We start from the raw sequence: 13,320 nt of genomic DNA, 5'->3' as shown, positions 1-13,320 counted from the left end.
ATTGCTGAGGTTCCTTGAAATTTGGAAATTCTGAATTTTTTCTGTCTCTCCAAAAATCCCTTGTAATATATTTATCCAATGCATTGGAGTCTTTAATATTTTACATTGGATCTGATTCCAAAATAAATTCATAATAATCATAAATCCAGGCCGTAGTTTGCCCATCACTGCATTAAGCAATTCCCTAATCACTACATCTGGATGTGGGGGCATAGTGATTAGGGAATTGCCTGGGTCTGGCCCGAGGGGAATAATTTGCCCATCACTGATATAGATAATAGCCCATTCATACCTTACCAACCAATATGTCTTTTCAACAAATCCTATAATAAATCCTTCATGAGGGATCACCTAATGTCCTACAGGCCTTCCTTTAAAGAGTGTTTTAACATATCACACCCTTATAGCACAAAAGCTGCCACCTTTTATCCTCTCTTACTACTTTATGCTGTGCTCCATTCAATGTTAATAATAAGAGGAATATTGAACAAAATTATCTCTTGTTCTATCAAGGAATCTTCAATATTAGTATAAGAATGGAAGAATGGAAGAAAAGTCTTGAGGGTTGTTTTGCTCTTCTGAAATTTAGCTCCTTTATATATAATATAAAATAAAATAAAATGCTCCTTTATATATAATAAACTATAAATATAATAGATATATATAAGATATAATTGATATCCAATACTTTATTATATTTATAAAGTTTATTAACAATCACTTGAAGTAGAAGGAATAAAAAAGGAGACAGAAGTATAAAAACCTAATTATCTAACAAAAATAAGACCATGTGAGTAAATTCTCCTGCTACTTACCTCACACCACCTTCACAAAATGTGATCAGAAGAGAAGGTGGGGGGGGGGCTACAAAAAACTAATATCTTCCCTACATCAGCACATAATGTGAGAAGGAAAGTGGGATGCTGGGAATTGAAGTCCTGGGAACAGATTCTATTTACACATATATAATTAAATTATTAAATAATAGATATAGTATATCTACTTCATTTGTTAAATTATTGGCATTATATTATCATATATGTAAATCCAATATATTATATAAGTGTATATATAATATATATATAATTACATACGACAGATACGTGTGGGTTTTTTAGTTCCTTAATGAGCTCAAGTAGTTAGTAAATCCAACTAACTCCCCTTTCTGTCTGTTGTTTTGAGAGAAAAGAATACTTTTACCACCTCTAATGTTACATTTATGGCATCTGTAGAGATGCCTCTTCTTTTTTTCCTTTCTTTTCACCTTTTTTTAACCTTTACCCTCTGTCCTAAACTAACTCTAGGACAGAAGGGCAAAGGCTAGACAAAGGGAGTTAAGTAACTTCCCTAGGGCCACACAGCTAGAAAGTGTCTAAGACTAGATTTGAATCCAGATCTTCTCAGCTGCAGGTCTGGCTTTCTATCCACTTTGCTACCTTACTCCCCAGAGATGCTTCTTGTCCTCAGATTGTCTCTTCCTTTTGCTCAGTTGTTCCAAGTTGTGAGTTCTAGGACTTCTCTGTCTCTTCCTGTTCTTCCTTGCTGTCCCTATGTTTTTCTTCTAAGTTCCATACTATTATTATTATTATTATTATTATTATTATTATTATTATTATTATTCCTATTGACTCCCAGAGGAGCATTGGGCCGCAACCATCTCACGCCATCGGACTCTGTTCTGGGCAACTTCCCCCAACTGGGCATATGTTTGCCAGGTCTGTTTTGGCCTTACTGCTTGGGGGAAAAAAGATGATTGGTTTCCAATTTATCCCTTGGTCTGTGGTTTTACAAATATTCCCCCCAAAAAGAACATTTTAAAACCATAAGAATACTCAGTAGCTACCTTTTTGTATTTAATGAACAAGTAATTGATCTTTCTTCACTTCTCCTATTCATGGACTCATCATTTTTTGTAGCTACTTTCCCTAAAGGGAAGCAAGGTGATACAGCAGATAAAGTACTGGACCAGAATTCAGGAACACTTAAGTTCAAATTTTATTTCAGACACTTATTTGTTGCATCACCCTGGGCAAGTCACTTAACCCTGGGAGCCTCCATTTCCTCATCTGTAAAATGAGCTAGAGAAGGAAATGGCAAACTACTCCAGTATCTTTGCCAAGAAAACTCAAAAATGGGATCCCAAAGTCTTGGACCCAACTGAACAACTATCTCCAAGTAGCCCATTCCTGCCTAGCTAGCACATTTAGGTTTTAGGCCAAACTCTCAGGTCAAAATGCTTAGTAGAACAATAAATGTTTTCCAGACTTTTTGGGAGGGTGAGAAAGGTACTTTCCTGTCTGGCACCAAAGAATTACCCAATACATTTCATGGCATTCTTCCCTAACCTTAAAACTGACTGTTTCACCTTTCATGGAAGTCTTAATGGCTGAGAAACCTACTTTTCTCCTATGATTATATATTTTCCTAGATGTAGCAAGATTATCCCCAAAGGTTTGGAGCAATAATTTTCCCACTAACTTTGTAGTGACCTCTTTTACTCTGCCTGAAAATTCCTTTAGCCTTCCCCCCTAACCACCCCCCCCAAAGCCCTAGCTAACCCTAGACATTCCTTTCTGTTCAGTCAGCAAGCATTTATTAAGTACATACAATGTCAGCAGTGAGTTAAGCACTAAGAATATCAATGTGAGGAAAAAGCAAAACAATGCCTGCCTTCAAGGAAATTACACCTTAACCAAGAAGATTACATTCTAAGAGAATTACTGTTCTAATCAGTTTTCCTAACATCAATGCAGTAACCCTATTATTAAAGCGAGTTCTGCCCTTTTCTAATTTCCTGGGCTAGAGTCTTAGCCTAGAATTCCTACCCACTATGATGCCTTGATTTGATGTGTGTTATCTCTTGGAGTCCATAGGGTATAATGACACCATCTAGGCTATAATGATAGGCTACTCATTTGCAGAATGGAGCCTACAGACATGTCAGCAAAGGATCATATCTTTCTGGGCCCTGGCTATCAACTGTGCCCATTTCCTTGGATTCATTTTAATAATATTCTGCCAATGAGTGATACTCCCTTCACCCCTGAAATAGTAGTGTCCTAAAACAATGGTATTAGAATTTTACAAAAAAAAATAATAACTTCACATAGGTAGAGTCTACAAATAAATAGGAGAACCTTGCCTTTCCCCCTATACCTTATTTATGTCTCTGGCCTAGAGAGAAGTGGCTAACGTTGTTGGTGAATGTTAGGAGAGAAAGAGAGGTCACTTTAGGAGCAGGAGTAATGGAATAATTTGGTTATAGTGTATAAGCTATCCAATGAGAATGGAAGAGTGAAGGCACTTGCAGGTCTGGTTGTCTTGGTTGAAAGGTTTGAGAAATCTCACACACACACTTATATATATATATATATGTGTACATATATATATACACGTATATATATACATGTATATATATACATACACACACACACATATATATATATACATAATATCTTTCCATGTTTACATGATACATTTTCTTTCTCTTCCCTCCCCATTCCCAGAGCTGACAAGCAATTCCACTGGCTTATACAAATAACATTTATAAGTCAAGAAGAATAAATTTCAAAAGGAAATTTGTCTTGACTTACCTTAAAAACTTTGGTTCTCACTATAGACCTCATACCAAAAAGGAGCAGAATTGTCTCCCCAAGCTGTCTTCATAGGCTTGGCATAAGGGATGAATCTGATCTCTGTTGATTCAGTTACAGCATGGCATAGGATCTCTAAACCTAGTTTCAAATTCCATCCCCTTCTTAGTCCTGTGCCCTAGGACAAAGTGAACTATCCACTGAGCCCATTTCCTTATTTGTAGAATGAGACCGATCTCACCTGTATTCTCTTTTCATCAGGGTTGCCATAAAGTGTTTTGCTTTGTTTCATTTAAGCATGAGATGATGATTATTTACTTTCCCCTGATCTTGATTTTGTTAGGTTTTAATTAAAACTGTTTTTTCAAGTCTTTTAAATTGCTTTGGAAGAAGAGAGTGAAGAGAACACAGAGTAAACAAGAGCCCAAGGAGTTATAACCTTGACTAGAAAATTCACTTTGAAATAATGACAATAGAATAGTTTTTGAAAAATTTTTTTGCATTTCCTATAAATAAATTAACTTTTTTTCTTTGTAGGGTAGAGAGTTTTTGTTATCTTTTTCCATTCCTAATTCTTTCCCTCCTCAATCCCCAAATACCACCCAAAGAGAATGCAAGAAAAACAAAACCCACTAAATGCCTATAGTCATACAAGACACATTTCCACATTAGCCAAGTTTTAATTTTTTTTTAAGCAAGAAAAAGAAAAACATGCACTTTCTGCACTCTGAGTCCATGAGTTCTCAGTCAGGAAGTGAATACCATGAGAAATGTGGTTGGTATCAGAGTTACTAAGTCTTTCATATTTGACAATCTTCACAATATTATTGTTACTGTGTAGATTGTTCTCTTGGTTCTACTCACTTCAATTTGTATCAGTTCAATGTCTTCTCAAATTTCTCTGAAACCATCTCCTTCATCATTTTTTATAGAACAATTGTATTCCATCATATCCACATACCACAACTTACTCAGCCATTTCCCAGTGGTGGGCATCCCCTCATTTTCCAATTCTTTACCCCCACAGAAAGAGCTGCTATAATTATTTTTCTATGTATAGGTCCTTTTCTTCTTTCTCTGATCTCCTTGGGATATAGCTCTAGTAGCGATATTGCTGGATCAAAAAACACAGTTTAATAGACTGATACTGAGGTTTTATGGACCTGAGAGGACCTCAGTATTAGGGTTTTGTACTACTACTACAATTGATAGAAGCAGTACCACTCAGATTCACTGGGAGAAAATGAGGATCTGCTAGAATTCAGACTCAAAGCCTATCCTGTCGGTCTATATTGGCACATTTACACTACTAGGATCAGAATTCAAAGCACCATGAGCAGATTATGTAGTCCTTTTGACGGTGGAGATGGATGTGTGCATGAGGGAAGAGAAGGAAATCTGTTTGCACAGATGCATCCAGATTTCCTCTTGACCCTGAGGTGAACTGGTTGACTGCTGCATCAGCAACCCATCCAGAGATTTTTTTTCCAAGGTTTGGCTTAGACCTGTGGAAAAATTGTTCCATTCTGCCAATAGGGATTACCAGATGACTGTCGCTTGTGGTATGTATACACAAACACATACGCACACACATTCATTATTTTTTCATCTGTGGTTGTGAATTGTTTGCCGAGCAATCCCATTTGTAGTTATTAATGTCTTGGAGTTGGAAGGCTCCCTCTCAATTAGTGATGGAAAAGGAGATGAATGAATCACACACTCCTCCCCAGTGGTTAGTTACTTCTTTCCAAAGTTAGCCATTCCACTGAGCCCTGACCACATCCCATTCAGCGTTCTGCTCTGACAGATCAGAGGCCAAAATTTACAGGAGGCTATTGACATGGGCTCAGACGATCAGCCTGATATCTACTTTTCCATGATATAGAGTACAAGCTAGGTCTCTGTTCATTAATACGATCTTACCATGGCTGTGTGCCAGGAAAGGGAATTAATTGCCTTCTAACGGTGGCATGTTCTTACCCAAGGAATGCCTGGAAAGAACAACATCGCAGCTCTTCGCCAAGCTCCAGGACAGAATGGCACCAGTTTCCACGGGTGCATTCGCCATCTGTACATCAACAGTGAACTTCAAGACTTCAGAAAAGTGCCCATGCAGACAGGCATTCTGCCTGGCTGTGAGCCATGCCATAAAAAGGTGTGTGCCCATGGAACATGCCAGGCATCAAGCCAGTCAGGTTTCACCTGTGATTGTGAGGAAGGATGGATGGGACCACTGTGTGACCAGCGGACCAATGATCCTTGTCTTGGAAATAAGTATGTCCTGATAGTAATTTGTATTGAATGTTAGGGGGTGGGGGGAACTCCAAGGGGCAGAGGCCATTACTTAGGCCATTATGGTTATGTCTCTCAGATTCATTCATTCATCTCAATGAAAAATCCCTCATCCCCTGTGCATCCTGTTTAATGCATTCCCATTCTCTTGGGTTTCTTTTTCTTCCTCTCTAGATGCATGCACGGAACCTGCTTGCCAATCAATGCATTTTCCTATAGTTGTAAGTGTCTAGAAGGCCATGGAGGTGTCTTATGTGATGAGGAGGAAGAACTGTTTAACCCCTGCCAGTCCATTAGATGTAAACATGGAAAATGCCGACTTTCTGGGCTCAGACAGGCCTATTGTGAATGCAATAGTGGATACACTGGGGAAAGCTGTGACCGAGGTAAATAAAGCTGCTTTGTTCATATCACTCAGGCCAGGGATGGAGGGTATAAAAGGCTTCAGAAATGAGATGTGGGCAGCTGGGTGGCTCATGGATTGAGAGTTGGGCTTAGAGACAGGAGGTCGTACGTTCAAATCTGGCCACAGACACTTCCCGGCTCTTTGACCCTGGGCAAGTCACTTAATCCCCATTGCCGAGCCCTTACCACTCTTCTGTCTTGGAACTACTTAGTATTGGTTCCAAGACAGAAGGTAAGGGTTTAAAAGGAAAAAAAAAAGAAACAAGAGGGTTTTTTTTTTCAAAATTGAAATGTTAATAAAAAGGAACTAAGACAGCAATTTTTTCCCTACCAACAAAGACTTTTACTAATATTTTTGTCCTTCTAAAAAAATCTGCAAAGGCCCTGAGTGAGAAACACTTCAAGCCTCTGTACCAACATTAGAGATATGGAATTATTTTCCTATAATTCCTCTCTTTTCCCCCTTAACCTAAAAGTATTTTTCTCCTCTGCTCAACTATCCTCTTTTACTTTTTGTACCTTTTACTATTTATTATTTCTCTACTTTCTCCAATCGAGAAGCCAGGTCTCATACCTCTGCTTCTAGTTTGCTCACAAATTCTGCTTTTTGATCTCTTGGGTCCAACTGATTTATCACAGCAAATTATACAGGTGAGATGGATGAAAACAGGCTGACTCTTTATAGACTCACCTTTCTCCCTTTCCCTTTGTCTATCAAAAGTTGCCCTCCTTTTCTTCTCCAGCTGGCATTTATTTATGTGTGTGTGTGTATGTGTGTGTATATCAGTGTGACCTAATTTGAGGAACATGCCCATAGAAGTTTTTAGCAGATGTCTCCTTTTTGAGCTGGTTTATACTTGGGTAATTTATGAAGTTAGTGGAATGTAACTTGTATTAAGTAACAGATTGAATAATATTATACTCCAGGTCTAATAAATTAAATTGTATGCTCTCTGAAACAGTTCCCTCTGGTAAACAAAACCAGCTGTTAGCCATGTAAAAAACCAAAGATGTGTATTTTTGTAATAAAGGAAAAGATTTAAGAATCTAATTTTCTTGTCACTGCAATAACATTGTATTTATAGTCAGTGTACATAACATTTGTTTTGCTGAGAATAAAAAGAAACAAAGAAGTTTTAGTTGGATTTTTTTTTAACAGTACAGACCTGTGGCACCATCTAATAAGACATACCTCCTGAATCCGAGCACTAAAAATAGCAATTACATTTTTTAAACGGCATCTCTTGAATTGAATTTGGGATCCTCTTCTTATAGAGCACCTGACCTACCGCTGTATTTTTTCTCTCTCTCTTAGAAGTCTCTTGTCGAGGGGAACGCATCAGAGATTACTATCAAAAGCAGCAAGGCTACGCTGCCTGCCAGACAACCAAAAAGGTATCCCGACTAGAATGTAAAGGCAGCTGCGCGAGTGGCCAGTGCTGCGGACCTCTGAGGAGCAAGAGACGGAAATACTCTTTCGAATGCACTGATGGGTCGTCCTTTGTGGACGAGGTTGAAAAAGTGGTGAAATGTGGCTGTACGAGGTGCCCTTCGTAAACATGTCCCCGGCACCTTTGTCTTTGAAAATGTTGTATACTTATTGACCGTGTCGGACTAATTAATGCTTCATAGTGGAAATATTTGAAATATATTGTAAAATACAGAACAGACTTATTTTTATTATGAGAATAAAGACTTTTTTTTCTGCATTTGCAAAAGATTGAAGTGCTTGAACTAAGACTTCTCTTAGGCCAGAGGAGCTCGAAGAAAGACAATATACAAAGAGCATGACAGCAGTGAAGGGAAGAAGCATAACTGCTTTTCACGCGGATTCTTCTTTATAACATGCCGAAGACAAATGGATGCAATACCAAGAGACGTTCTGCCTACAGAGCATTGACGAAAAATTGACCAGAACAGAAGGCCTATTATCTGTGCACTCATTCATATCAGTACATATCACTTGTTCCATTAGAGCATACCAAGTGCGCACACACATACACACGCACACACGACAAATATATGCACACACATATGAATGAGGATGCGAGTTGGGCGAATGGGAATCCAGAGTATACAGAGAAGAAGAGTGTTTTGGGCATAATTTGAAAAATATCCTGGAGAGAGTTCGGTTCCAGTAATGGAAAAAAGGATTTGGTTTAAAACATGAGAAATGAGATCTCTAAAAATATTCTCAAAATATATTCTTAACGTCAAGCATGTTAGCAAAATAAGCACACAAAAGTGTTCATCTACCTTTTTCCAGTATTAATTTTGTAATATAAATGTTAAAGGGGACACAGAACCAACAGATTATTGATGGATAAATTAGTAATATGATTTTTTTTTGTTTCTGAGTTTAAACAGCCCTATACAGTATTCAGTTTCATTGAGAAATATTTATTATATCAAAGTACTTTGTACTTAACATTTTTAGGCCATCCCTTTTACTGTTTTTCAATGGTTTAATATATATTAATTTATATTTGTCCTGATATTTTTGTATTTTGGATTTTTTAAAGAATTAAAATCAGGATTTATCATTATTATTATTATTATTATTGCAATAGGACTAACATAGCCTGTTGTCTTGGGGGTAAATATTTTTGGTCTGGTTGTTTTTCTTAGTATCTGCCCTCTGGTGTCACTAAAAGAACCTAAAACCGAAAGTGACCATTTCACCCTTTGGTTATAAATGCTGTCATCATTCAGGACACCTCCCAAGAACCTGTAAAAGTACGAGAAGAAAATGTCATCTTCTTACACGGCAACTGTAGAGAAGGGAATGTTCCCGGCACATACACTTCCCAACAAAAAGATGGTATATGGAAAAATGACGCTAGAAAATAGACCTTTATACAAATTAATATTTCCTCAGAGATCTTTACCCTTAAAAAACTGTAATGTCAAGAACTGTGACTTTTTTTCCCAAATAATAAAACTACTTTATTACCCTGTTCCCTATGTTAACATGTTTGCTGCTAAATGACAACATAGAATTGGTAATGATTTATAGTGGGTTGTGCTCTTCTTTCTTTAAAATCCCAGGGTACCCTGTAAAAATGCAGATGTTTCTTTCCATTTTTTTAAACCAAGAAAATTAGATGTACATGTATAATGCAGTGTGCTTTGTCTTATCTGGACTAATATCAGTAAAGCTACTGATGTTTGTAAATTAAACAGATATTTACTTCATTAACAGCTTGGTGGCATTCTTAGAAACTGGGAGGTTTTTAGGGGGACTCTCCATATTTAGCTGTTAATCAGAGTTGCTTGGTGGGAGGAGGGGTGGAAGAAAACATGTGCCTTTTTATTACATGCTTAACATGATACTGCATCACAGACCTGGGAAAGGCCACAGGGAAACAGTGTTAAATTAGAAGGCACTGCTTTTTGTAAACAAATTCTTATGTGAAGTTATTCCACGGGGCATTTTCAGGTGAATTCTGTCTGAGCCAAATATGTTTCTCTGCATTCCCCCCTCAATTAGAATTAGACAGGAAAGGCATGCACTGGAAAGTGAAAAGAGCATGTCTGGGAAATACATCATTTTGTTTGAATACAGACTAGTCTAGGTATATCTTGTGTGACCTTGAGAAGTCACAACTTTTCTGGGCTACAATAACACAAGAGATTTGGACAGGATTGGTGATCCCAGTATTTTCAATTCCATAAACCCTTTTCAACAACAACAAATATATGTTGTGAATGCCCAGGGTAATTTAATACGCTACTCATTAGCAATTGTTTAATGCTTCAGGCACAGTTAAAGATTTTTTTTTTTATTGTGAACCATTATTACTGAAATCTAAAGGAGTTTGAGATTCTCTAAAAGGGAATCAATGAATTAGATCATCTCAAAAGGCCCTTTCAACCTTAAATACTAGTGTCTGACCTATGATTTAAGAAATGAAAAGCAAATACATACATCTTCCTTATTTTATCTATCCTTCTGCAGTATGCCATTTAGAATGGGTTGGTTCCAATGGATAATCCCCATCCCCTCAGACAAAGTCTTTATTGTACCTTCATTTACTTGTTTGTACTTTGTAGTCATTGAAGTCTTGTCTCTTGGGTGCAATGTTGAGTGATGTTTATTATTGAACCAAAATGTTTATGAAGGTAAAGCAATATTTACTTTAGATTTATGTTTGCTATTTTTCTTGGACCCATGTTTATTTTCTTCGAATATATGAATGTGAAAAGTGTTTACCTTAAGGACTAGTGAAGATGAAACATCAAACAGAGCAAAAGGACTCTGGTTTTAGAACAATGTGAAACCTTTTCTATTGATCAGAATGGAGATGTGGTATATGCTAAGTGGTGTTATTGCAAAGGGATTCCTCTGGGACACCACAAGGAGTTCACTCGATGTCATAGATTTTTTGTTGTTGTTGTTTAAGGAAAATGCCGACTTTGAACCCAAAGTGGAGTCTGAGTAGCTTTCAGATTGTATTTTTCTCCTCTTTGCTGCTGAATGTGCAAAATAAACAAAAATGCAGCCACTATTGAACTTGGGATTGATTAAATGGTTCATAGGTCATTATTTGCTTAGACACAAGCTTCTTCGGGCAAGTGGGCCTCACTTCAAGAAAACCCTATCTGCAAAACTTTGACTTCACCAAATGACTAAATTAAGAGGTGATTATTCATTTCATAAAGTATTCTTCAATATATGAGATTCACCTCAGAATGTCTCTTTAATAGGCCATTCTTCTAGTGAAATTTATACATAATCTGATGCACCTTCCCCTTCCCAGGGGACTTGGGTTTGAATCCTGATACTGCTGCTTCCTACCTGTTTGACCTTGGGCAGGTAACTTTACCTCTTTGGGCCTCTGGTTCCTCATCAAAAAAATGTCAGATAATAGATGTTGGATAAAATGAACTCTCAGGTGTTATCTAGCACTAAATCTTATTAACCCAAGTTGATATTAGTCCATTAATCACTACTTTAGGGAATTAATCATCCAACTATTTCTGAATGAATCCAACAATTATATCATCTAGCTAACAGAAATTTCTTTACCTTGCAACTCAAAAATCTTTAGTAAGCACTAAGGTACTAGGTGTTGGAGATTACAAAGATAAAAACAAAAGCAACCCCTCTCCTCAAAGAACCTTCTGTTCTTTGAGGCAGAGAAACAGAATTGGGGTCAGGTAGCATGAGATATTTTGTCAAATGTTTTTTTCTGAAATCCAAATATAATGTATACATGGAATTCCTCTGAATTGCCAGTTTATTTTTTATTAAAATGGGAATCAATTTTGTCTAGAATAATCTGTTCTTCCTAAAACCATGTTGACTCTTAGTGATTAGTATTTCCCTAAGGAATCAAATACCATACATTTAAATAATATATTGCAAATTTTGCCAGGAATCAAAGTCAAGCTAGTCAAACTTTGGATTACAGTGTAAAAAAATCTACCTTCTCCCCCTTTTATAAAATCAGAACATTGTCTCTACTGTGTGGCAGTGTTCTATGTTCTCTATAGGTTTTCAAGGATTGCCAATTTCACCTCAACAATAAAGGTGTGTGTTTGTGTTATTGTTGTTGCTCATGTGTGATTTCTTTAGTAGAGAGAATTCCCTAGTCTGGGAACTTCTTCCACCAAAGCAGATCAGAAACTCCTCTATAATTAGTGTTGGACAGTCACCTGAAAAAGTGAGAGTCTTCTCACTATCTAAGCATTTTACCCAAAGTCGCACAACTAGTATTTTCTAGAAGCAGTCCCTGAACCCAGATTTTTAGGACTCTAATCCTAACCCTATATCCATTAAGTTTTCCTACTTCTCTGTCATTATATAATAGAGCTACAACTGACATGTATATGTAGTGGGACCATTTAAGTATCAGCAAGAAAATTCTGTGCTTAAAGGAACCTTATATCAATTGGCAAACAGGTAATAAGTTTTTATTCTGTGTAAGGCTTTGTCCTAAGGGCTAGGGACATAATGAAAGGCAAAAACAATTCTAGTCCTCCTGGAGCTTACATTTGACACTGAATTACAGACTATAGTAAATTACATTGTAAGACGACTTATCATGTATCAATAAAATGCCTCAACCCATTAATAGTTTTATGGCAACCTAAAAAACTATTCTTAATTATGTATTAGTGAGAAAAGGCTTTACAACATAAAAACAAAATCTGTATATTTTGTCTTCTGTTATTTTTGGAAACATTACCCCACAAAATATGGCTACTTTAGTTAAAGTTAAATTAAAAACTCCTGGTTCTTAGTTTCCATAGAGTATATCAATATTTACTTGAAATAGAGAAAGCAGATAGAGATCAAAGCCTATTTCTAATCTAATTCTAATCTTGCCATGTGGTGCTCTCCCTCATTGCTCCCAGCCTGTGTCCTGCAACACTGCCATCGAAGGAAATAGAGCACCCCCTCCACCCCCTCTTTTATTCTTTCTTTTGACCTGAACACGTTTGTTCACCTGATGTCCAGTAATGCAGCACAACGACACAGATTGGACAACCCTGGTGGGGAAGGAGTTCCCTTTATACACGTTAAAGTCTTTGTTGTTGTCTGGTCATTTCAGTCATGTCTGACTCTTCACGACCCCATTGTTGGAGTTTTCTTGGCGGAGATATTAGAGTGGTTTACCATTTCCTTCTCTAGCTCATTTTACAGATAAGGAAACTGAGGCAAACAAGGTTAGGGGTCGTGCTCAGGGTCATACAGCTAGTAGATGTCTGAGGCTGGATTTTAATTCAGGAAGATGAGTCTTTCTGATCTAAAGTCCAATGTTCTATTTATTGTACCACTTATCTGTCCCCATTAAAGACTGTGGATGTCTAATTAGTTCAAAAGGATCTAAGACCCATGAAATAAACCAATCAGCCAGTTAACAAGCTTTTAAGTATTGGGAATACAAAGAAAGACAAAAGCATCTGGCTTGCCCTCAAGCAGCTTCTAATAGGAGCAATTATACAAACAGCCATGTACATACACTATAAATAGAAAAGAAAGCACTAGCACCTGTATGGGGAGAGAACATCCTAGGTATGGAAG

At 37.1% G+C, this 13,320-nt stretch overlaps 1 protein-coding gene across 6 annotated transcripts in view; it reads left to right on the top strand.

The window, feature by feature from the left end:
* Window positions 1-7,920, top strand: part of SLIT2 (slit guidance ligand 2) — a 383,740-nt gene extending 375,820 nt beyond the window's left edge. For all 6 annotated transcript variants that reach the window (XM_044681359.1, XM_044681361.1, XM_044681358.1 and 3 more), the window contains 3 exons: window positions 5,579-5,867; window positions 6,060-6,271; window positions 7,606-7,920. In XM_044681359.1, coding sequence (XP_044537294.1) covers window positions 5,579-5,867; window positions 6,060-6,271; window positions 7,606-7,847 — 743 coding nt within the window. In that variant the 3' untranslated portion in view covers window positions 7,848-7,920. The remainder of the gene's footprint in view (window positions 1-5,578; window positions 5,868-6,059; window positions 6,272-7,605) is intronic.
* Window positions 7,921-13,320: the final 5,400 nt, after the last annotated feature.

The sequence above is a fragment of the Gracilinanus agilis genome, chromosome 6 (genome assembly GCF_016433145.1).
Source record: "Gracilinanus agilis isolate LMUSP501 chromosome 6, AgileGrace, whole genome shotgun sequence".
In the NCBI taxonomy this organism is placed as follows: Eukaryota; Metazoa; Chordata; class Mammalia; order Didelphimorphia; family Didelphidae; genus Gracilinanus; species Gracilinanus agilis.
This window is presented reverse-complemented; position numbering and strand designations above follow the sequence as displayed.